The following is a 26,005-nucleotide window of genomic DNA, read 5'->3' on the forward strand; positions in this document are numbered from 1 at the left end:
TATAAAAACTATGATAAAGATTTAAAAACCATATTATAATTATACTATTTCTGAGTCGATATTGTCAAGGACTTGCAATTATTAAACTTTGGATTGCTAAAACGGATGCAATTTGGTTTAAATAATCATTAAAATTAAACAAAACTAATAATAAAATCACGATCTTTTTAAAAACATTCACTTTGTTTGACTTTTTTTTAAAAATGTTTTTGTAGAACCATATTAAAATCATTCAATACAGTCCTCAGGCTATTGCCATGTAGTGAACATAATGTCGCAGAATAAGGCTGATGATGATGCAATATAAAGCATCGAAACTAGTCCTGATAAAATAAATATACATGTTGTAATTTCATCTTAACAATATTTTTGGTATTGAATAAGGTGGATACGAATTTTAATAAATTGTAATAAATGTTGGTAACGGAAAAAATCGTGCACGCTTAATCGTTTGTAATAACGGATGTGTCAGTGATGGGGCTCTTGCTGCAACCTAAGGATAATATGGAGTTTAACAAGAATATTGAAGGGACAGACAAAAACTGTGGTTATGGTGAGGGTTCTTGTTATATGCTGTCCTTGTTATAGGGGACTTCTACTGTGCGTGTAGGGTACTATTTTAAATCTCTGGTGTGGACTATGTTCCAGTAGCTTTTTATTGAGCAATCCTCTTAAAAACACTGTGCAAAAAAAAATCCCTGGGAGGTGCTGGAACACTGTTTCTACGTGTTTCAGCCAAAATTAAGCACTGATTATAATCACTATTACCAACCCATTAACAGCAACATTGAAGTCAGCTTGCAGAGGAAGGATGAGTTGTACATGGTTGTTGCTTTCATCAGAATCCACATCAGAGCTTATGGCAGTGACGTTTATCTCCAGCTGGTGCATACTTAATGGTACATTCTTCATATCCAGCTCCAAAGTCAGGTTGTACTGCAAGAGAAGAGCAAATATCATATAAACTTTTGTTGTTGATGGACTTGACTCTATTGGCCATAAAACAATAACTACCACTAACACCAAATCCCTCATTGATTATGTCATCCCAGGCACTTAACACTAACAGGCAATGGATACCATAGATGTATTCTACTGCCCCACCCCTTGCGCCCCACAGGCAGTAGACACAGGAAAGTGGAAATGATGTCTGGCTCTGTTAGATAATCCATGTTCGCCAACCCATGCTCGCAAGATGAAAGTACCTCAGTCCCCTTTTAGTTGCAAAGGAATAAGAATTGACCAGAGAGGTTGGACATGACAGATGAAAGTGAGGAGCATGGCACAAGCAAGTAGATGCAATGCCAGAACTCAGCTAAGGGCCCCATGGTCATCAACCTACGCTCCCAAGTTAAGAGCCTTGATGCCCCTCCTAGTTGCTTCTTACAATACCCCAGTGAAGATCTTTCATTATATTAACATCTAGGTACTGACAATTACCCCCATGAGGTACTTCTATTCCATCAACATAGTCATTAAAACTGAGAGGATGTTTCCTCTTGGTGCATAATCTGCTGTCCATCTCACAACATTTTCAAAGTCTTTTTGCAGTTCTTTACTCATATCATTTATACAAATATATATATATAAGAAAACATACAGGTCCAATAATACTGCTTTGTGGACCCTCCCACCTCTTTATCATTATGGGATCAAATAAATGTTTCACTGGTACTCCAATTCTCTGAGATCTGTTTTCTAGAAATGTAGCCACCCCTGCAATCAATCTTGTCTAGTCCAGTAGCCCTCAGTTTTGTTAGCAGTATTCAATGATCTACCATATCAAATGTTTTGGATAGATCAATAGGAATGAAGTCCATTTAACTCCCGAACCTAAAAATCTGCTATATCTTACTGGAATCCTACAAGTTGAGCTTCATTGGAATACTCTTTCCTATAGTTCAGTTATTATGAGTTTCGACTGGACGTTTGAGCGCTGCCTTTTGATGGAGGGTAAGTGAATTAATGAACAGCCAATCATAGGCAGCCGATCGCTCTGATAGAGCACGTTAGACTCCAGTTCCGGTTAACAGTGTTGTCGATCTGTTCTTCACTGTAACCACGTGCTTTAGCTGTATGTTGTATTGTGCTCCATTCTTTTTGTGGTCTTTGTGTGTCTTTGTGCTAGGTTGTTGTTCGTTTATATTTCATAGTGTAGAGTTTATGAATGTATTGTTTAGTATTTTTAATAGTACAGCACGATATATTGTAGTGAATAGTGTGCAACAGGTGATCTATTTTATATAGTAGTTTAGTTTAATATTCCGTTCAGTAGTTATATAGTAGGTTAATTTTAGGCCCATGTGTGAATTTGATATTCTGTCGTGTCAACGCCTACGTCTAAGGATGAAGCTCCCAAGAGAAGAAAACCCTTCGGACACAGTACTCCACTAAGGAGTCAGGCCCGGGAAATTGTTTGTAATGTTAGGGAGTCATTCTTGACAAAGCACCAACCATGGCGGCTAGAAAGAATGAGTTGATTAAGTGGTTGAAGGAATAAAATATTTCGGTTTGCGATGACATGGGGAATGGGATCTTATGCATCGCTTGAAACAAAACAAACCCCAGTACCCAGTTTATGTTTGGATGAAATAGTCAGAAGAAATGGGCATAAAGTAGTTCACCTTCCATAGAACTGATTTGGGCCCAAGTGAAGGATTATGTAGCTGAGAATAACCGACTCTTCACAGTTTCAGAAGTTGAAAGACTTATTTTCGAAGCCGTAGGCCATGTAAGTGCGGTGGACTGGAGTAACGTTGTGAGACATACGAAATCTGAAATTATTAAAGCTCGGGAGAAAGAAAGTCTCACAGACGATTATGTTGAAGACTTTATTAACTATTTAGGGTCAAAGGAGAGTGAAACCTCAACAGACGATGACAATGCCAATAGTGACTCAGAAATGAGTGGTATATTCGCCTTGTAAGCTTATTTCCATCGTTACGTGAAACTGAATGTAATAGCAATGCGAGATCTTCTACATGGTGAGTAGAAATTTAATTTAATTTTCTCAGTTTTATCTGTTCGAGCATTGACATATTCTTAACTTGTACACTTATTCTAAATGTGTTGTGTATTATTGTTCATCTTATGTGAATTATGTATGTTGCTACAAAGAATAACTGAGTATGGACTTATATTCCAGTATTTACATTTCTGTTCGTGTTGTGTATCGTAAATCAGCTGTTTGTATTCGTAGCAAATTGGCACCACTGTCTGACTTCCGGCTAACTGTCAAGTCGAAACTCATAAAGCCAAGCTGCCTTCTATCAAATCAGAATTCACTCCTTCATAGTAGGTGCAGCACGGATCTGGAACTCCATACCAGATGAGTTATGGAGCCTGACATCAGGCTCTTCAATCAAAAACCAGTATAAGAAATACCTATCTACTATTTAGTTCAGACTATAATTACTGTTAAAATTATGCTCGTTAATAATTTTCATTCCTCCATGATCTGCATTTAGAGCTGTCTCCCAGGTGGCAGATTCCCCATCAGTTGTTTACCTAGCTTTTTCTTAAACATTTTTAAAGACCTTGTTTACAATATTATTGTTGTAGAAGTTGTTTTATTAATGTCAAATTCCAAACAGAGGTATCATTATTATAGGTTAGTTTTGAAAATAATATCCCGGTAACATTCATTATGTATTGTATCATTTACATGTAATTGTCAACCTTTGTTTAGTGTAAGAGTGTTGAAATTTTGTGGTTTTCTCATAAAAATAAAAATGTCATGTATTATATCTTGTATTAGTTATAATTTGGTTATAAGAAAACATTAAGGTTATGTGTTGGTAACTCAGGTAAATGAGTTGAGTGGTTTATCTTCGTTTGCTTTGTTCTTTGAACTGTTTGTTGTGTGTGATCACAGTCTAATATATACAGCCGCGAAGCTCTGAGATATTTTTCATTTGAGGCGACTACAGCGCTCCATGCGGCGAGGTAGAGGCAACTTGCTAGCAGACAACAGGGAACAAATTACCACTACAGTCTAAACTGGTGTTATGAGCAGAAATGAAGATATATCAACAGGTTATGGACCCAGAGCTCCAGAGCGCCAAAACGCTGCAATATATTCCGGACAATATAAGTTGAAATGGAGTAACGAGAATTAACGGCCGAAGCAAGCTGTGACAATATTGAAGGGAAAAATGGCGACCTCGTGGACTGGTGAAGAAACACTGAATAGGAATGTGGCCAAGCTTACAGTGGACAACAAGAGCTGTTGTTGAAAGATGTGTGGGAATCAGTAATAGGGTATGAGGGTACTCCAGATTGTCAACTGTCTCAGATAGAAATGAGACAATGAACGCGAAACAATGTGATCGCATTAGCGGTTATTTTCAAATATGATGGAGAAAATTTTGAAAGTGACATTGCAGATATTGAATCAGCGAAAAAGGCATGGGAGAAACTGGACGAGTTGTGCAATGATGGAGGGGTAGTGAATGGTGCTATGACTCTGAAACAGTTAACTCATTTTGTGAAGCCCAAGGACACGAGTGTTCAAGAATACTTCGCAAAAATAAATCAACTGTGGAGGAGTACGAGTACAGCCGGATATGAGTTAACAGATCAACAAGTTGCAGGAATGATCATTGGAAATCTTACAGAGGAATATGCAGTTTGTATCCCTTACTTGGAAGCTGATTTGGCGAAACTGACCATCTCGAAGGTGAAGGCGAGATTACTCACGGAGGAAAGCAGAAGGAAACTTCAGTAAAATGGAGGAAAGGCTTATGACACTGGAAAACGTGAGGAGAATGAAGCTCAAGCCATGGTTGTTCAACAGAAGTGAGATATCAAGAAAGAAGGCGTGGGACGAGGAAAACAGTATAGTTGCTACAATTGCGGCAAACAGGGACATGAATCTAAATATTGCCACAGTACTCAAAAGTGCTTCAATTGTGGTAAGTCAGGACATTATTCTAAAGTATGTCCAACAATGAAGAGTGACAAATCATCACAGGAGAGTAAATCAGCGAATGCGAGTGGAAAAGTGGTAAGTTCGGAAATTATACATGTAGATAAAGCAATGAGCATGGTAGTTTCTGTAGGAACTGAGATAATTAGAGATTGGCTGTTTGATTCAGGTGCGTCCCATCATATGTGTCCAACAAAGGGGATGTTTATAGACATGTCAACAAATGTAACTGGGAATGCAGAAATGGAGATAACAGTTACCTGGATATTAGAGGTATAGGTAAGGTGAAAGTAAAAATGTCAACAGGATGGTCAATTACATTTACAGATGTGTTGTATGTACCAAACTTGGTTGCAAATTTAATATCAGTTGGTAAGTTAACCAGCAAAGGTTTCAAAGTAGGATTTGCAGGTGAGAAAGCAGCAGTTGTAGATAAGAATGGAGATGAAACATTGTTTATTGCAAACAGGAGGAATGATGTGTATGTAGTACAGATGGAGGGAAGAAATGATATTATGGCTGTTAGTGATTGTGACCAAATAATAGATCAAGAATGTAATAATGATGTAGCATTTAAATGTGTTGGTCAGGTTAGGTTGTGGCACGAGAGATACGGACAAGTACATTCTGAAGCTTTGTTTAAATTGCCTATGTTGGAATTGAAAAGAAGTAATGATATTAATGCATGTTCTGTATGCATTCAGGGGAAACTAAGTAACAAGCGAGTACCTAAGTCTTGTGAGTGAAAGGGAGAAAAACCACTTGATGTTGTGCACACTGATGTAATTGGAAAAATTAGTCCACCATCACTTGGGAAAGCTCAATATGTTGTAAACTATGTTTGATGAATACTCCAGGTATAATGTGGCTGTATGTGTGAAAAATAAGGATGAAATGTTGGAGGTGTTTAATAGATATCAGGCAAAGGCAGAAAAGTTATGTGGTGTAGGAGCTAAGGTAGTGCAATCTGACAATGGTACAGAGTATACATGCAACGGGTTTCAAGCACAATTGCAAAAATGTGGTATTATATCATAGAAGGTCTGTACCATACACTCCACAACAAAATGGATTAGCAGAGAGGCAGAACAGAATGGTGTTTGATACTGCTAGATGTCTATTGTTCCAGTCTGGGTTACCAAAATAATTTTGGGGAGAAGTGGTAATGACTGCAATGTATTTAAGAAATAGGTGCCCATCCTCAGCAATAAATTTTCAGATACCATATGAACTGTGGTTCAATAGGAAGTTAGATGAGGAAGAAATAGGTAGATTGAAAGTATTTGGATGTCAGGCATGGGCTGTGAGAGCCATACAGTTAGTAAATGATACACTAGAGGTAGCACTGGCGCCACCGTCTATGAGAGAATCACTGTAGCGAGCGGAGCATGTTGAAATCCCAGCTGTTTGGCAAAATGCCCACTCCGCTGTACTCATCAATGCAAATAGGGGACTTTTAAAAATGTGTGGATATAGAAAAGGTTTAAATTTCTCACATGTAAATATCCTCAGATACTACAGTATACTTCAATGCTTCTCTCCAGTAAAAAAGAAGCTCAAAAAGCATTAATAAAGGACTAAATTCGTGATAAAAGGACGGTGTTCTGGAGCAGTTAAGTAACAGAAAATCAATTTACTGTTCATATTAAGTCTTCTAACAACATACGTTTAGAAGGAGGGCACATATATTTTGCTATTTTTTGTGTAAACATCCAGGAATTTGGTATAATTCTGCTCAACGACCGAAAATGTCCTTTCTTGTACGAAGCGGATGAGGAAGTTTTTAGGCCTAAAAACATTGGCGAGATTTTGGGGTAAAGTAGACAAATATTATCATCGCTGGTTTAGACCCTAGCTTTCTGAGCCCAAGTTGGCAGGTTTGAGCCTGGCTCAGTCCGGTGATACTTGAAGGTGCTCAAATATGTCAGCCTCTTGCAGATAGATTTAGCGGCACATGAAAGAACTCCCGTGGGGAAAAAACTCTGACACTTCAGCATCTCCGAAAACCATGTAAGTACTTAGTGGGACATAAAGCAAATATTATTATTATTATTATTACTTTCAATGATTTATAAACGTGATTACAAGTGGAAATATGGCACTCGGTTGTGGTTTCACCCTATTATGGAGTTTTATTTAGCTTTTCCTGAAATGTACGATTTGCTTTGAGATTTTAACTTGTAAAATGATTTCTGTTAATGGAAAGGGAGTGTGGTAAATTATATGATTGAAGAGAACTGAAGAAAATACAAGATTTTTTACAATTTCCTTTACATTGCACCGACACAGATAGGCCTTATGGCGATGATGGGATAGGACTAGCAGTGGGAAGGAAGCACCTGTGGGCTTAATTAAGGTACAGCCCCAGCATTTGCCTAGTGTGAAAATGGGAAACCACAGAAAACCATCTTTGGGGCTGCCAACAGTGGAGTTTGAACCCACTATTTTCCGAAAGCAAGCTTACATCTGCGTGGCCCTAACCGCATGGCCAACTCACTTGGTCAATAATTTATTATGCTTGTATATAGTCTTATATGACATTTACAGGAATACTAATATTGATGAAAGTAAAGGACTCAGATGTTCACACGGTGTTGCACATCTAGTCTCTAAATTGTAAAATCTGGTAAGATGACTGCTACATGTATTGTACGAAGGGAAAGCAACAAACTGTATATAAGGAAAATAAATTCAATAGCTTTTAATAGGCCTACTATAAAAACACACAAAAAATGAAAAACGGACCACAATTCTGGGATATCATGCACATCTGTTCTTATTTTCCTTTTTTTTGTACCAGTTCGCTTTACGTCGCACCGACACACAAAAGGTCTTACAATGGCTATGAGACAGGAAAGGGCTAGGATTGGGAAGGAAACGACTGTGGTCTGGTGTAAAAACTGGAAACCATCTTCAGGGCTGCCGACAGTGGGGTTCAAACCCACTAACTCCTGAATGCAAGCTGACAGCTACATGTCCTAAAGCCTGCAGCCAACCGCTTCGTATCATGCTCATGACTTTTCTGGATATTCACTTTCAAAGGCATGGCCATTCAGAGGAACATGTCATCCCTTATATTTCATAAAACATTAATTTCAGTCTTCAAGGTGAGATCTAAAGAATCTCATTCACACCAACCAAGCTCGATAGCTGCAGTCGTTTAAGTGCGGCCAGCATCCAGTATTCGGGACATAGTGGGTTCAAACCCAACTGTCGGCAGCCCTGAAGATGGTTTTCCATGGTTTCCCATTTTTACACCAGACAAATGCTGGGAATATACCTTAATTAAGGTCACGGTCACTTCCTTCCCACTCCTACCTCTTTCCTGCCTCATCATCGCCATAAGACCTATCTGTATCGGTGCAATGTAAAGCAGCTTATAAACTTGCATTCACAATGACAGTTGCAAAGTCAGCCCAAGTAGGCCAAATCACATGACAATAAGTGTCACGCAAAGTATTATTTTATATGCACGGAAATGAATTTCAAGGAAAATACCTGTGAAATGATACGCCATTGCGCTTTATGAACCTGTCTATGTAGCCATAAGCTGCATAGGTGACAAGCATTTTCCTTCAGAGAAGTATATACTGTACTTCAATTTATCGGGAAGCTCCAGTAGTGATAGTGCCAAACAATCCAGCTTTTGCCAAACAACGCGCTCATTCAACTTCGCACGCGACTGCAGCACCAATGCTACCTCTAGTGTATTATTTACTAACTCTATGATGAGAGCAGACAGCAGGAAGTTAGATCCCAGAGCAGAGTCATGCGTTATGATAGGGTACAAGGCAGGTACTAAAGATGGATATAGATTATGGAGTCTTGAAAGGAAAAAGGTTAATAGTGAGGAGAAGTGTGGTATTTGAGGAGCAGATATTTCCCTTTAAGGTGAAAAGTCCTGGAATTGATATCATAGAAAAGATAAATGTACCAAAGACAGAGGGTAGTGAAACATACTTTGACATACTGTGCACTCAAGATCCGGAGACAAAATTAGGGACTGAATTAGACACAGGGGAGGATGGAGAGGAAACATTGGCTTTTGAGTCAACGACTGGGGAAGAACAACTAGAGGTTGAGTTTATAGCAATACAAGAGCCAGGGAATAATCTGAGAAGGTCAATAAGGCAGGGGAAAGGTAAGACTTGTGCACATTGTAAGACAGTAATGGAAATTAGACAAGGTAGTGTAGTGGAACCTAGAACAGTTGAGGAGGCTATGTCAAGCCAATAGTCTGATAACTGGATGGAAGCCATGAAAGAGTAGATCAATGAGATGAGAAAGAATTTGAGAAATTGTAAAAAGATCAGAAAATATCAAGATAATTAGTTCTAAGGGGGTGTTTTCATTGAAATATGACAGTGAGGCCAGGTTGGTTGCCCAAGGTTTCAAGAGACAGATGAACCTTAGTTATGATGAAACATTTAGTCCTGCAATAAAGAGGAAAACAATGAGACTGTTAATAGGTATTGCAGTACGTAAAGGTTGGACTGTACAACTTCCAGAAATAACTAGTGCTTACTTAAACAGTGAAATCAATTATACTGTATACATGGAACAACCAGAATTGTTTCTAGAAAAGGATGTCCCAAACTATGTTTGTAAATTGAAGAAAAGTATCTATGGATTACCTAATTCGAGTAAAGACTGGAATGCTTGTGTTAATGCTATAATTAGAAGACTAGATTTTAAGACATGTGTCAAAGAGCCATGTGTGTATGTAAAGGAGTGTTGTATTATTGGCTTGTATGTCGACGACCTAATTGTAATAGGTGACAATGATGTTGTTAAGTTGGTTAAAATAAGGTTGGCAGATGAATTAGAGATTAAAGATCTAGGGTCAGCAACACACTTATTGTCAATAAAAATAGAACAGACAAAAGAAGGGGTTATGTTGAGTCAAAGTTTGTACATTGACAAATTACTTGCTGATTTTTCCATGAGTGACTGTAAATCGAGTAAGACTACTTTACCAAGCGGGTATTCAGCAGCTGAAAATGATGAGCAAGAATATGATTGTACCATCTATCACAGTGCAGTAGGAAGTTTGCTATATTTGTCAAATAATACTAGACTGGACATCGTATTTGCAATAAGTAAAGTTAGCCAAAATTGTCAAAAACCTAAGATTAGAGATTGGAAAGAGGTGAAGCATATCATGAGATATCTATGTGGTACTAGAGATTTAAAGTTGCCTTTATAAAAATTGTGAGGAGTCAGTACAAGTGTTCTGTGATGCAGATTGGGGAGGAGATACTGAGTCACAAAGATCAGTGAGTGGGTATGTAACCACAGTGGCAGGTGGAGCAGCATCCTGGTATAGTAAGAAACAGAGTTGTATTGCTAGATCTATGGATGCTGAATGCATGGAATGGCAGAGGTATTTCGAGAAGTAACTTGGATGAAAGATTTGCTATCAGAGCTAGGGCTGGAAAGGTTTTTGGATATACCTTGTCAAGATTTTGCTGACAATGCAGCAGTGATTAAATTGCGTAAAAATGATAATGTGAGTGAAAGGTCAAAACATATTGACATCATGAACCATGTATGTAGAGAACTAGTAGAAAAGGGGTTCATTGAGTTTGTATATGTAGCATCAGAGAGAAATGCTGCAGATTTGTTCACAAAGATTTTTATCAAGCCACAAGCTTAAGAGTTTGTATAAGCTTATACAAGCTTTGAAATGAGAGGACAGTTGATTGAAGTGTAGTTTTTTTATTTTTTGAGAAAAGGGGAGTGTTGGAATGTTGTGGTTTTCTCATAAAAATAAAATGTCATGTATTATATCTTGTATTAGTTATAAGAATACATGAAGGTTATGTGTTGGTAACTCAGGTAAATTGAGTTGAGTGGTTTATCTTCATTTGCTTTGTTCTTTGAACTGTGTGTGTGTGTGTGCGTGCGTGCGTGCGTGCATGTGTGTGTGTGTGTGAGAGAGAGAGAGAGAGAGAGAGAGAAAGAGTGTGTGATGCTGAATTGTGGTCAACAGCTCGTAATAAAAGGATGTGAGTGATGAAGCTGGTGTTTCTGTGGTATAATTTGCTTACCTAAACCGATGTTATGAGCAGAAATGAAAATATATCAACAATGAGAAAGCATCACAGCTGTAAATATGCCAAACAAAACAAGGCAAATAAATAAAAAATATAAATTATATGAATGTCTATGCCATTTGCACTGTACTATATATATTCTCTGGAATATCCCTGACTTTGGTAGATTTACAATGCACACTGTTACCTTGTTTCCTTGGTTCAGAGGACCATCAACATCACATACAAGTTGTACCAGATGGTTCTTAAACTCTGCTGTTCCATTCTCTCGGCAGTCTACAGGTAATCTCCGATGTTGAGTGGCACGAGGAAATATTATTGAGATCTTGGACAAGTAAGCTGGATCATTTTTGTTTTCTAATTCCATTTGGAAAGAAACAAATTCCTCAGTTCCAATAACAAATGGTGATCTGTAAAGCAAATAGAGAGAAATGAGCTGAATATTAAAAGCAATCTAGGAATAATAACTTATGTTGTAATGGGCCACCTTTTCAATACTATTTTATGCAATGTTTACATTACATTTCTAATCTAGGAACTAGTTTCGGCCTTGGCTGTCCATCATCAGCCTTGATACAAAACTGTACAAACACATCTAATGACCAAAACAAATGTATGAACATCCACAAATGACATAAAGTTATGAGGTGTGAGTGTGAGGCACACAACCGTAGGCCACACACCACATGCTGCAATGAAAGGTTAACTTCGTGGACTCAGCATCAAATTGTGAATCTCTACCAGCTGCAATTTAAGAATGTGCAAGCTATTTAATCATATCTTTGTGTGCCGTCTTTGACTTAACCATTGACATTTTCCAACAGAGGAACTTTTCTGCATTTTTCAAGATATTTTAAGAGGAAGCACTAATAACACTTTTTAACATGTTGCAACGCATCTAAAGATTTTAGATCCTTATTTTAAATTCATCATATATTTTATGTGTTGTGCACATAGTTCATTCCAGATGCTTTTAATACTTTTACGTCATTTGTGTATGCTCATACATTTGTTTTGGTCATAAGATGTGTTTATACAGTTTTGTACTATGGCTGATGATGGCCAGCCAAGGCCGCAACTAGTTCCTAGATTAAAAATGTAATGTAAACATTGCATAATACGGTTTTGAAAAGGTGGACCATTATGACATAAGTTTAGCTATTATTGTGATAACAATTCAATATGGATCAAAACCATGAAGTTTATATCCTATGAGATCTAGGAAAGCAATAAGTAAAGGCAGATCAAAACAAACAAAATCTTATAGCACTACACTCCTAGTATCAGGTTCCTAAACATGCATAACAGATCATCTCAAATCTCTTGTAGAGGATATGCAATACCCATTATATTTGTTAAACATTAAAACTTGCCATCAGAGTAGATTTTTAAGGTAGTATTGCACACTCTTTATATACCAAATTTCTTTCTTTTTTTTTCTGGCCTTTTCCCAATTTCCACTACTTGTTAATTTGACTCTTTTACAGTAAGTTGCCCTTCCTGCTCCCAATCCTATGTGAAAGAATGTCATCTCTGTTGCATGTTTCTGTGGTGGTTGGAAGTGTGACATGTGTAACTGAAGAAACATTAACACCCAGGAGAATTAACCATATACAGTTATAATTCCAGGCCTGGACTAGATTCCAACCCAAGGCCCTCTGAACCAAAAGCTACTAGGCTGGCCATTAGGCAAGGAGCCAGACTATTTATATTGTTACATGCCAGCCCTACCGTAGCCCGCTTCGGTATTTCCTGGAAGGGATGACTATGTCAAGCTGGATGCAGTCAGCCTAAGGACATACCGCAGTCTCTCCTCTATAGTTCGCTTTGTCTGGTTTCCCCATACGACTTCTGGAATGTGCAGTGAGAATGTTCCATCTCTAGCCGAGCCCCGAACATTCTAGTATTTCATTAGCAGGATATAAAAAGGAAGCTAGCCATGAAAAGTAGATCAATAGTGGCAGTAGTGCTGGCTGTGGAGTCGGAGTGTTATCATTTATTGAGCTAAGTGCTGTGTGTGTACAGCTTTGCAGTACTGATTGGTGTACCATGTGGGGACCGCCATTGAGTCAGTAATGGGAGTGGTGCAGCACAGTAGTGCTGGCTGTGGCATCAGGTTGTCATTGTTTATTGAGTGACATACTGTGTGTGTACCTTGAAGTATTAATTGGAGTATCGTGTGTGTACCGACATGGAATCGGTAATAGGAGTGGGATGGCAGTAGTGCTGGCTGTGAAGTCAGAGTGTCATCGTTTATTGAGCGAAGTACTGTGTGTACTGCCTTGGGGTACCATGTGTTTACTAGCATGGAGTCGGTAATGGGAGTGGGATGGCAGTTGTACTGGCTGTCATCAGTGTTCCATCAGAGTCCGAGTATCATCATGTACTGAACAGAGTATTGTATTTTCTGCCTTGGAGTATTGAGTGGAGTAGTGTCTGGGTACTGCCTTGAAGTACTGTAGACTGACCTGGGGCCTGTTCCACAAAAGTATGGTCTTGTACATTACAAGTAAATTCTCTAGTAACTTGTACAAATACCAGAGTTTCTGTTCCACAAAAGAATTTTCTACAGTTGTACTTTACTACTCCATACTTACAAATTACTAGTGAATTTTTATAGGCATGTTCCACAAAAGTACTAGTACTTGTAACTTACTAGCGAATTGAGAAGAATTCTCTACCAGTGAAAGGACAATAATATATAAATGTACTAGTGCTATTTAAATACGCTTATTTTGGATACATTTTGATAAATATGTGGTCTAGCAGTAGTGATAGTGATGGTGATGAAAATAAAAACTATCGTCTGTACAGGGAAAGAATAAACTTCCAGTTTAACACTGTATTTGAATACAATGAACGTTTTAGGTTAAGCACAATATAGTGGAAGAACTTTTGATAGATATTGGCCATAGCTTAATATATCCTACGAACAGAAATAAATCTCTCTCTGCTAAACAACATTTACTAACAACATTACATTGGCTAGGAAATGGTGGTCAGTACCATGGTACTGCAGATATGCTTGGGATGGCAAAATCTTCGGTCTGTGGTAGCTGCAATAAATGATATAAAATTTCCTCAAATTGTTTGTTGGCCTGAAAATACTGAAAAAAACATATTCCAAGAAGGACATTCCTGGAATCATTAATGAGCAGAATATCTCTTACATACGTCCAACTTTTCCCCTCAAAAGCTTCATGAGCTTTTCCCAAGTCAAATATTTCCATCCAACCATTTATTTTGTCTTGTTTTTTCAGACTCTCGCTGAATCCACCGAAACGAATATCTTTCCTACCTTCTATTTCCTTCAAAATGAATAACTTTGTTTCTCTTGACATTTTAACAATTCATGCAGAGTTTGCAATTTCGTACCAATTAAGTTTGGCGGCCGAATATCGTTATTAGCGGCATCTGATTCCTAATGACAGACCAAGGTAGGTATGTTAGACACTCGTAGAACATATGCGAGGATCGCGGAAGAACAGAATGGGTGATAATAACGGAGTAATTTCCTATCATCAAAGAAATAAACTGAAAAATAACATCGTAGCATTAAAAAATTCACAGGAATATTAGTTCTTTCAATCTTTGCTGCATAAGTTACAGTAAAATACGATATTACGATAAATGAGGCAAGCATAACCTAATTCAACGAATGGAATATGAAGATAAACAGCTGATTCATGCTATGACGTAGTATGTTTATTGATATGTCGTCACTTGTAAAACTTGTAACAATTCACTGGTAATATACAAGAGACTATCAATCTTTTGTGGAACAGAAATGTACAACTCCATACATTACAAGAACCCACACTAGTAACTTGTAATGTACAAGACCATACTTTTGTGGAATAGGCCCCTGGAGTTAGTGTATGGAACAGTTGGCGTGAATAGAGTGGCGCAGTAACATTGTTGTGAGGAGTATCGTAATGGTCTTTAGCACTGTTGAGGTTTTGCTGTTATGTGACCACTGTTTTAGTTGTCAGTGTTCAATAGTTTTACTGTGTGGCGCGGCCACATGATTCACTGTGCTGACTCTGTGAGTGGCAGACTTTCTCTGGAATTGAGCCACAGAACAGTAGTGATGTTTTGTGGTGGCCAGTATCCCTGTGTTCAAGCGTGTCTGCATGCAGCTGCTGAGTGAGGTGACCGAGTAGAGCGAGCGGAGAGAAAGTGGAAGGTGAAGCCTGTCAATAAGGATTATAGCCTGTTCCAGGTAAAGACTGTCCAGCTGGAGTCCTGCTGTGAGTGACTTGCAAATAGGCAGCATTAGTGGAGTGTGGTCATTCATGTGTGTGTGTGATTAAATTAGATTAATAAAACAGACAGTGTTTTATTTGTAAAATTCCCAACTATAAAACAATCCATCATAACAAGAATGTTTAACTTTACACATATTGTTTTAAAAACTAAACCCACAAGGTAAGATGTCTATGTGGTACAGGTCATGTAGCTGTGAGCTTAAGATGATGAATTTGAACTCCACCATCAACAACCCTGAAACTGGTTTTCTGTAATCACCAAAATTATATCAAGTTTTATATAGGGAATAAAAACAATATGATAGGATGAACACAATAACAGGTCTATGTAGGAAGAGGGAGCTGTAGAAAGATGAGGCAAGGACGTTGTGTATGTTAGTGCTATAGCTCATATTCAACCTTAACTCTATTCCTGGCACAAAGGGTATTTAAATGCCTTATTTAAATCTTCAAGCTGCATAAAAACACTATGCTTTGAGATTCTTAATTTTATTTAATGGTGTCTGATCTCTGGAGAAGCCGGCCTCATGGTGTAGGGGTAGTGTGTCAGCCTCTTATCCAGAGGCCCAGGGTTCGATTCTTGGCTGGGTCAGGGATTTTTACCTGGATCTGAGAGCTGCTTTGAGGTCCACTCAGCCTATGTGATTACAATTGAGGAGCTATCTGATGGTTGAGTGCACCGAAGGCCAAATGAAGCATTTCATCTTGGATGTGTGCAAGATCAGGTTCAAGCTGGAGGTGGGTCTGTGATGTTTTTGGGGTGTTTTGTCATATCATAGATTGGGCCCACTCTCTGAGATGACCACTAACATGAACCAGCATGTTCATTAAAACATTCTGGATGATCGGGTGTTGGCTTTCAGTCAACATCTGCATGATGAGTACGCTATTGATACTCCAATTTTTCAAGATGACAACAGCAAAGTTCATCGGGCTCGACACATATGTGACTGGTTTTATGAACTCTCGTCCACCCTATTATATCTTGAGTGGCCTGCAAAAGCACCTGACTTGAACCCCAATGAAAATCTATGGGACATGTTGGAACAGCGAGTAAAACGCCAACATCAGCATTCCCTCAATTTGGTGCAATCTGATCTTGAGCGAGTGGCTTAATCTGGATGTGATGTACCTGCAAAATCTTGTGAACTCACTTCCTAACTGAATTCAGGTGGTTATCAAGTCCAGAGGCTGAGTTACATGGTATTAAATGATGATTTCTCCAGGGATGAGCTTGTGTGTGTGTGTGTGTGTGTGTGTGTGTGTGTGTATGCCGATGTAGATTAAAGCAAATTGTAAAAAAAAAAGTTCACTCTCTGTTATTTCCAGTAAGTAAATTCATGTCTTCATCTCAACGTGGTTTAGCTCTTTTCAGGCACACACCCAGTGGAGGTAAGGTAAGGTAAGATGCATGTACCATTTTAACCACATATTACCAGCCCTTTTGCCAATCTTAAATTTCAGCCAGTATCGGGAATCGAACCCGGGCCTTTGAGGATGCAGCTATTAGCATACTAACTATTTATGCTATGGAGGTAGACATTTCTAGTAATACCTTGTAGTTCAGTGGTCTAGTTCCTTAGCCAAATGATCCTTGTAGCAGCCTTTAGTTCAGATGAGCCAGAACTTTTAGCCATATCTGATTACCATATTTCCTTGCATAATTGATGCCCTCGCATAATTTACGCATCCCAATATTTTTGGGTCCAAAGTGGAGAAAAAGAAATGTTCATGTATTTGACACACCCACTTCAAGCATCCATTACACAGCTCAGTATGCGTTTCAAAATAAAGATGTCAACTACTCAGGTAGCAGCCTTCCTATTGTGAAACCGGGCATTCCAAATACTGGGCAACATGCTGTTATCAGTCGGTAGAAAATGCCACTGCATTTCAAGCAACTAACAATGCTCGCAAAGCACTTCGCGGACCAAAAAGTGTCAAGTTTCTGAAAGTAGAGGAGGATCTGCTTAAATATGATTTCGTTATGCAATGTTGGATATGCCGTTTCTCACAAAATGCTGTACTTTAAAGGACGAGAAGTAGCTTCTGCACATGGAATCAGTGTCTCAAATTTGAAGGCTAGCCGAGACTGAATGATTAATTTTAGGAAGAGAAATGCCAAAAAAAAGTGCCAAATGATTTCAACCAGAATGTAATTGATTTTCATCGCTTTGTGATGAGAAGTGTAAAGTGAAGGAATATTCACTCTCCCAAATAGGATCTGCAGGTCAGACGCCAATCAGTTTCCATATGCCATAAAGCAAGATCATCTACAATAGTATTTTGTAGTTGGTCTTACATAAGGTCAAACAATCGATAAGAAATGGACATCGAGTGTTATTGTACGCACTACCGGAAGCAAAAAACAATGATGTACTGCAATGCTTGCTGTAACAGGTGATAGCAGAAAGCTTGCACCTTACGTTGATCTAAAACACAAAATAATGCCTAAAGTAAAATTTCCGCGGGGGATCCACGTTCGTATCCAAGAAAAAGGGTAGATGATCCCATCATTCGTACAAGATTGAATACGAATGGTGAACAGTTTGGGGAAATCTAGCAGGGTTCCTCCTTCGATACCCAGCTGTTCTCGTGTTGGACAGTTTTCTTTGTTGACAGTATGTCATTATTATGTACTTACATGAATTGTACTTTTATTGGTTCATGTTTATTTCACTTCAGGTCGTATCATCAGCTTGTAATGGGAAGAATATTTTCCAGTGTTGGTACTTCAAACCCACATGTCCAACATACCTGATGTACCCTGTTTGACTTTTCAGAAAAAGTCTCATGCTGGAGTTTTACACCAAATTATGATAACTGCAAATGAGTTAAACCAATTGTGTGTACATTTGATGTATCACTTAAATGTAAATTAAATGTAAATCTTTTTCAAATATCTCAATTCCTTGAATAAAATTTACACATCTGAAGTTTTCACCCATATTTTTCGTTGAAAACGAGCGTTAATTATGTGAGAAAATATGGTACTTCCTCTAACCTGGAGGACTGAGTGATACAGACAACACACCACAGAAATATGTAGCCTAATAGTTGAATACATCCCTGCACATAGGGTCAGCATCAGGAAGGGTATCTGACCATAAAACTAGACAGTCCACACATGAAGCACAGAAGAAGCTGACAAATGAAATAATGAATGTTGCTTTTTGGCTGCGGTTTTTATAAGACAACCCCAATTACCAGATTGATACTATAAATCGCTAGAACCCATTACAGATACTATGCGTAAGAGGAGACTGGGATTCTTTAGGCATATCATGAGGATGCAGGATTTGAGACTTCTGAAACAACTAGTACAACACAATCTTGACTCAAAAAATACCACAACAGGATGCAAATGGATCAGAGAAGTAAGAGAGGATCTGAAGGAAATAGGCCTTATAACAGAAGACACCACAAATAAGGTAAAATTGAATACAAAACTCAAGAATACAAATGTCCACCTTACCCTTACGCGAAACAAACCAACAACACGCATATTTTCAACCGAGGAAAGGGCACAAAGACCGGAGCATCTGAAGAAGAACTGGGAGGACCACAAAGCCTGAACAATCCCTTCAAAGAGACCTGAACAGTGGACTGACTAAAGTGATCCTGTGCGGTCATAAAAGAAGAAGAAGAACAGGAAGAATAATAAGAAGAAAATTCCTGGATAGGCCTTTATAGTCAGGTTTAACCAGGCATTTAGGGGAAAAAGATCCACATGGGTCGACGCCCCAAACAAACAGCATTTAAAAAAAAAAGATCCAGGCATTTTGTTATATGACCAAGTGTCTGGTCCCCAGTATGCCAGTTAGGTATAAATGGAATTTCACCTATTTTCTTTTAAAGTAAGGAAGTGGTTCAGCTGGTGAAAGCTCGAAGGAATCAATCATTATTCACTCATTAAGTCTTGTCCATAATATAGAAACTTACCTGACATTCATGAAGGAGGCTTTCATATCAAGGTCAATGGAGCAACTGGTATCTTCTTTACATCCTAAACCATATGGTACTTTCCACCAGTGTACCTTTGTTTCATTCAGTACTGGACAGTCTTTACAGAAGCTCTCACCTGTGAACATAACAAATACAGTACATTTTAACCCCTAGCCTCATATACTCTTCTTTTTTTTTTTTTTTTTTTTTTTTTTACAAAGAAGTACTAAGATACAAAGCAAATGACAGGTTTTATTTACAAATTTCCAGCCAGTTTAATCTGAAGGACAGGTATAAATATAAACTAACATCTATTGAAGTAATAGGTTTGATGATTGATGCTACACGAACAACCCCTTGAAGTTTGTCAACTTCTGTAAAACGTTTGGCATTAAACGATTAATAAAGTGTGTCTATACACTGTAAGGGGCTCTCTCAGTATCATTAGGAACCATCTATAGAGCCTGGGGAATTCATAACTATCACCGTTTACAAATGCAAATTTAAAGGGCTTAATTTGGTTAAACCAACCAATTATGTTTTAAGCATATAATTTTTAATTTTAACTCCTCCAATTTCCTGTTTCTTTTAAATATTACTTCACAATTTAACTTAATACTTTCATCAGTATAGGCAATCTTGAACCGTGGGGAAAGCAAGATAAAAATTACATTTAAAAATACATTATTTAAGATGTCCGTTGTTAGATATTTCTTACAAGGGATATATATAGAAATGTATTATTATTATTATTATTATTATTATTATTATTATTATTGTTACCGCGTTTTTGTGGTAGTTATGCATGAAAGAAGGTGCTGGGTGGTGAATAGGTCTCAAGCTACTAAAGTGAAATTAATTTTAAAATTTAACAAGGTTATATTTTCTTTTCAAAATTAGGTAACAACAAATAGAACAGGTACTTAGTAGCCGAAACACAATTGAAAAATACATTTACATAGGTACCCCATTTGGGGCTTCAAAAGTCAGAAACATAATTCTTGGGCAATCAGCTCAGTTTTACCCCAAACACAATTTTAACAGAGGGGCAGAAAACCCCATTCATACCTAGGAGCCCTTGCTCCAAATTACACTGAAAAGCCTCCTCGAGGCATACAATATACCATTTTCAAAAGAGCCACTCGCTCTCAATTTTAAGCCTCTCCCAGGCCACACCAAAACTCCACCTTTAAGCTGTCCTCAAAGGACATATACACAGGGGTAAAATACCCAACCAACTGAGGTCTATTAAATGACAAGAAGGTTAATTAAATGACCTCTAAAACAATTTGAGAGGAGGCGAACTTGCACTCCTAATACACTTTGATTAAGATCTACTTGGCGCTAGGCCGTTAATACAAGGGCTAATCCCATACTAAAGAGGTGACTTAAGAAGAGAACAATTTGTTTTACATTATCGAAGAATAGGTTGAGAAAAATAAGTTCACCTCAAAACAATATGAGTGGGAGCTCGAGAGGGTTAGCACTCTCTATCCCAGAATGTAGCTTTACAAGAGAATCGAAGAAAAGAGTAGTTACATTTTAGGAAAAGGTTACATGGTAGAACGCTTCGCACCCGCCCCGAGAGTTAAACTGCTGAGCAAGAAAAGAAAGAATTTATTAATCGGCCATTACCTTATTGTTGACCGCTGCAGAAGAAAGAGGCGCTACCCGCCTCCTGCGATGTACTTAATACACTGAAAGATGGAACAGAAGTGGCACGGAGACCCAAAAATCAGCAGTTTATAACCTCTCGTGGAAGGTTCTAGGCGTTAGGGGAATGAAAACACCCGCCCACAATTATTTTATTGGCTAGGACCCCGCAATCGATTCAAGTTGGGGGAAGATACATCTGATTGGATAGAAATTAATTTAAGAAATTCGGGATTGGCTACATGCAAAACAAGGGGAAAGAGAGGGGTATACAGCCAACTTAAACAATAACAGAAAGAAATTTAGCAAAGAACAAACATTTGAAATAAAAATTTCTTCAACAAAATAGTTCTTTGACTCCGCACTAGGTTGCACTATTGTTGATCTTCAGTAGTGTCCTCTAGAAGAGAAAGTTCACACTTCTTACTTCAAGCTAAACAAAAACACATCAAAAGTGACACAGTTCAAAAACTCAAAATTTTCCACGTGGTGACATCTTCTGAGAAAGTAGAGAATTAATAGAGTAGATAAAGTTCAACCTTCCTCCAGAAGAGGAGTTTCAACTGGCGCAACTTTTAAATAAACGGTGTAGAGGTGTACCGCCCGGTACAATTATTATTATTATTATTATTATTATTATTATTATTATTATTATTACATTTAAATAATTGTTAATAAATTATCTTCAGTGTGATACTAATATTGTTGTAAATGACATATTTTGTCGCAATGAAAATATGAATGTTACAAACTCACCATTCATTTTAAAGCTGTCATTGTAAAAAGCAGTCCCTCCCTTAAGCTAATAGCTCATTTGGGCAATATACAGAGCAAATAAATATTTTAAATGCACTCAAAATAATGTAATGAAAAGTTAATAAAAATTTAGGAATGGATTCTTCAGAAGTAGAGAATTAACATACAGTAACATGTTAACATGGATTGTAAGAAGTATAAGCCTTTATCTTTTCCTCCTATTCAATACATCATTAAACCTCCCTGAGGGGGTTACAAGTTCATGTCAAATTTACTTAATAAACGTACATGTTTTGGCCCTTATTTATGGGCCATCTTCAGTGGAAACTTTTTAAGGTACAGCTTGTTTTGTACTGAGTTGATATACTAAAGACAATGGGTTGGGATATAGTACCATATCTGAAGTACTTGTTTGATTATTGTTTGCATGAAGGAACTTTACCAAATGAATGGAGAGTTCCTATAGTAGCCCCTGTGTATAAAGGAAAGGGTGATGGACATAAAGCTGAAAATGACAAGCCAGTCAGTTTGACATGCATTGTATGTAAGCTTTGGGAAAGCATTCTTTCTGATTATATTAGACATGTTTGCAAAATTAATAACTGGTTTGATAGAAGGCAGTTTGGGTTTAGGAAAGGTTATTCCACTAAAGCCCAACTTGTAGGATTCCAGCAAGATATAGCAGATATCCTGGATTCAGGAGGTCAATTGGACTGTATTGCGATTGATCTGTCTAAGACATTTGATAGGGTAGATCGTGGGAGACTACTGGCAAAAATGAGTGCAATTGGACTTGACAAAAGAGTGACTGAATGGGTGGCTCTGTTTCTAGAAAACAGAACTCAGAGAATTAGAGTAGGTGAAGCTTTATCTGTCCCTGTAAAAATTAAGAGGGGAATTCCTCAAGGCAGTATTATTGGACCTTTATGTTTTCTTATATATATCAATGATATGTGTAAAGAAGTGGAATCAGAGATAAGGCTTTTTGTAGATGATGTTATTCTGTATAGAGTAATAAATAACTTACAAAATAGTGAGCAACTGCCAAATGACCTTCATAATTTTGTGAGATGGACGGTAGGCAATGGTATGATGATAAACAGGGATAAATGTCAGGCTGTGAGTTTCACAAATAGGAAAAGTCCTCTCAGTTTTAATTACTGCGTTGATGGGGTGAAAGTTCCTGTTGGGGGTCATTGTAAGTATCTAGGTGTTAATATAAGAAAAGACCTCCATTGGGGGTAATCACATAAATATGATTGTAAATAAAGGGTACAGATCTCTGCAGGGTGTTTAGGGGTTGTAGTAAGAATGTAAAGGAGAGGGCATAAAAGTCTCTGGTAAGACCCCAACTAGAGTATGGTTCCAGTGTATGGGACCCTTACCAGCATTACTTGATTTAGGAACTGGAAAAAATCCAAAGAAAAGCAGCTCGATTTGTCCTGGGCAATTTCCGACAAAAGAGTAGCGTTACAAAAATGTTGCAAAGTTTGGGCTGGGAAGACTTGGAAGAAAGGAGACGAGCTGCTCGACTAAGTGGTATGTTACAAGTATGTTACAAGTAACAACAGAGACTGATCAACATGAACCCTAGCATTCCAATAGCCAGAGCCCTACCTAAAATCCATAAAAACAACATTCCCGTACATCCGATTATTAACTGCCGTAATAGCCCTACCTATAAAGTTTCCAAATATATCCACAGTTTTCTCAAACAACATTATAAGTTTAATAATAAACTTCCTTTAAAGAATTCAATCAAATTTTGCGATATTTTAAGTAAATTTGACTTACAACCTAACCATATAATGTGTTCCTATGATGTCATAAACATGTACCCAAATATACCTACTAAAGAAACAGTCAAAATTATCTATGACAATATTTCAAAACATAGCAGCCTGAGTAAGCTGGAAATTGATGAATTTATGAAGATCCTGAATTTTGTATTAAATAACAACTTTCTCTCCTTTAATGGTAAGATTTATCAACAGACTGGCTTAGCCATGGGTGACCCTTTGTCCGGCATCTTGGCTGATATTTACATGGACTCAATAGAATACACGAAAATTAAAGAACATATAAAAGGTATATGTTTATGGCTGAGATTTGTGGACGACACTTTTGTAGTTATTGACAAAAATGTTACTAACAGTGACGAAGTTTTAGAGATTTTAAATAAAATTGATCCTAATGTAAAATTCACTAAAGAAGACGAAGTTAAACAGTCCTTAAATTTTTTAGATATAACGATCACGCGCGCCAATAATACTTTCGATTTTCAAATCTACAGAAAACCCACACAGTCTCCTATAACCATAAATAATTCCTCTTTACATCCTAAATCTCAAAAACAAGAGCGTCATTCTATAATTTAATACACAGAGCCTTAAAAATCCCACTATCCCCTAACAACTTAAAAATAGAATTAAACTATATAAGGAACTTGGCCAAGCTTAATGGGTTCAAGGTTGAAATGATTAACCAGTTAATCAATAAAGTTAAATATAAACTATCCACGAATCTCATTCCGGATAAACCTAAAAAAACTAGTTTTGCTACGTTTACATACAATAACCCAGCCATCCACCAGATCGCCAACACACTGAAGAAATACGACACTAATATTGCTTTCAGAACAGTCAATACAAATCAAAGTATATTTTTTAATCATAATAAAGTCAATTATAGAAACAGCCGTTTTTCGAGATCTGGTATTTACAGACTCACTTGTGCTCAGTGTGGATTTAGTTATGTTGGACAGACTGGGCGCAGCTTTCATACGAGATATATGGAGCATTATAATGCCTTAAAGCACAGCAAATATTCAGCGATGAGCTCACACATGAGTGAAACAGGACATCAGTTTACATCAATTGATAAAGATCTCACTATTCTAAAATGCATAGGCAAAAGAAAACTTATGAATGAATTAGAAAATCTTTACATCTTTTTAGACCAAGCCTATAACAAAGACCATAATCTTAACGATATCACGGAAGCAAAAAATTCTTTATATGAGCTAACTCCAAAGTTATTAGGCATGGTGAATTCAAAACATAATACAATCCCGCCAACTTTTAGAACTTCTTGTTCTAAAGCTTCCACCACCTCGTCAAATGATAGGCCCGCCCATCTTGCTCCTAACAGCCCGCCAATAACAACACATGCGCGCAAGGATCCACCCACCATTACCCCCCCTCCATGTCCTTCACTGCCTCAGCCACACCGTTATAATACTAGAAGTCGAAAACCCAGTCAAGCTAGCGTTGCTGTAACAACCTGACGTACTTAATACGCTCCATACGAGTAAGTACCGCATTAGCCATCTTTGACGTATGGGAAGTCTCTTGTACAGTACGGTATTATTAACCAACTTTCTTCTACATTTTGTTTCAGAAAATCCTGAACGTTTCTTCCAACGAATGTTTCAATGGAATTTTAACATCAACTTGACTACCTTTTAGATCCATTCGACTACCACATAATTTCCGAACTCCGCTAGCTTTGACATACGTTTTATCATAAGCAACGCCTCTACAGAAGTTCCATTTTCTTCTTGACTTTCAGATATCCCAAACATATACATTTTAACTTGTTTATTACATTCACACTTCCGTTTTAAATAACTGACAGTGATTTTACCACCTTGGATTCAACTTGGGAATTGAAAAAACATCCCCCTTTGATGATTGTGTTTATACTCAAGGCCATCACAGTCTTAATGATATTATAAAAATATGGATCCATTTTAGTTTTAAACTCTCAAAATTTCATGTTTAATCACGTTTTAATCTTCAAAACTGTTAATTCACTCTCTTTTAACATACGTTGGTGCATTATCATTGTTTTAGATGTTATTATATAATGTTTTACGAAATCATTTTTCAACATTTTAACCTATAATTTATAAGTATATGTATTATTTTTAAGATTGATATAGGCTGATGATGCCCGTAAGGAGGGTGAAACATGTACCTTTGACTTTTATGTATTATGTATAAAAAAATATTCGACCACATGAAATAGTGGATCATATTGTACTGTATTGAACAGGTGGACTTATAATATTGTAATAATACTTGAGACATAAGTGGTATGTTCCGAGCTGTCAGTGGAGAGATGGCGTGGGAGGACATCGGTAGACGAATAAGTTTGGATGGTGTCTTTAAAAGTGGGAAAGATCACAATATGAAGATAAAGTTGGAATTCAAGATGACAGATTGGGGTAAATATTTGTTTATAGGAAGGAGAGTTAGGGATTGGAATAACTTACCAAGGGAGATGTTCAATAAATTTCCAATTTCTTTGAAATCATTTAAGAAAAGGCTAGGAAAACAACAGTAGGAAATCTGCCACCTGGGCGACTGCCCTAAATGCAGATCAGTAGTGATTGATTG

At 37.5% G+C, this 26,005-nt stretch overlaps 1 protein-coding gene across 1 annotated transcript in view; it reads right to left on the reverse strand.

The window, feature by feature from the left end:
• Positions 1–26,005, reverse strand: part of LOC136872320 (integrin alpha-PS5) — a 122,851-nt gene that overhangs the window by 56,156 nt on the left and 40,690 nt on the right. Inside the window, exons 7-9 of the mRNA XM_067146135.2 lie at positions 19,194–19,332; positions 11,171–11,393; positions 773–936 (exon numbers count right to left, since the gene is read on the reverse strand). Of these exons, the coding sequence (XP_067002236.2) occupies positions 773–936; positions 11,171–11,393; positions 19,194–19,332 (526 nt within the window). The remainder of the gene's footprint in view (positions 1–772; positions 937–11,170; positions 11,394–19,193; positions 19,333–26,005) is intronic.

This window comes from Anabrus simplex, chromosome 4 (assembly GCF_040414725.1).
Source record: "Anabrus simplex isolate iqAnaSimp1 chromosome 4, ASM4041472v1, whole genome shotgun sequence".
Taxonomy (NCBI): Eukaryota; Metazoa; Arthropoda; class Insecta; order Orthoptera; family Tettigoniidae; genus Anabrus; species Anabrus simplex.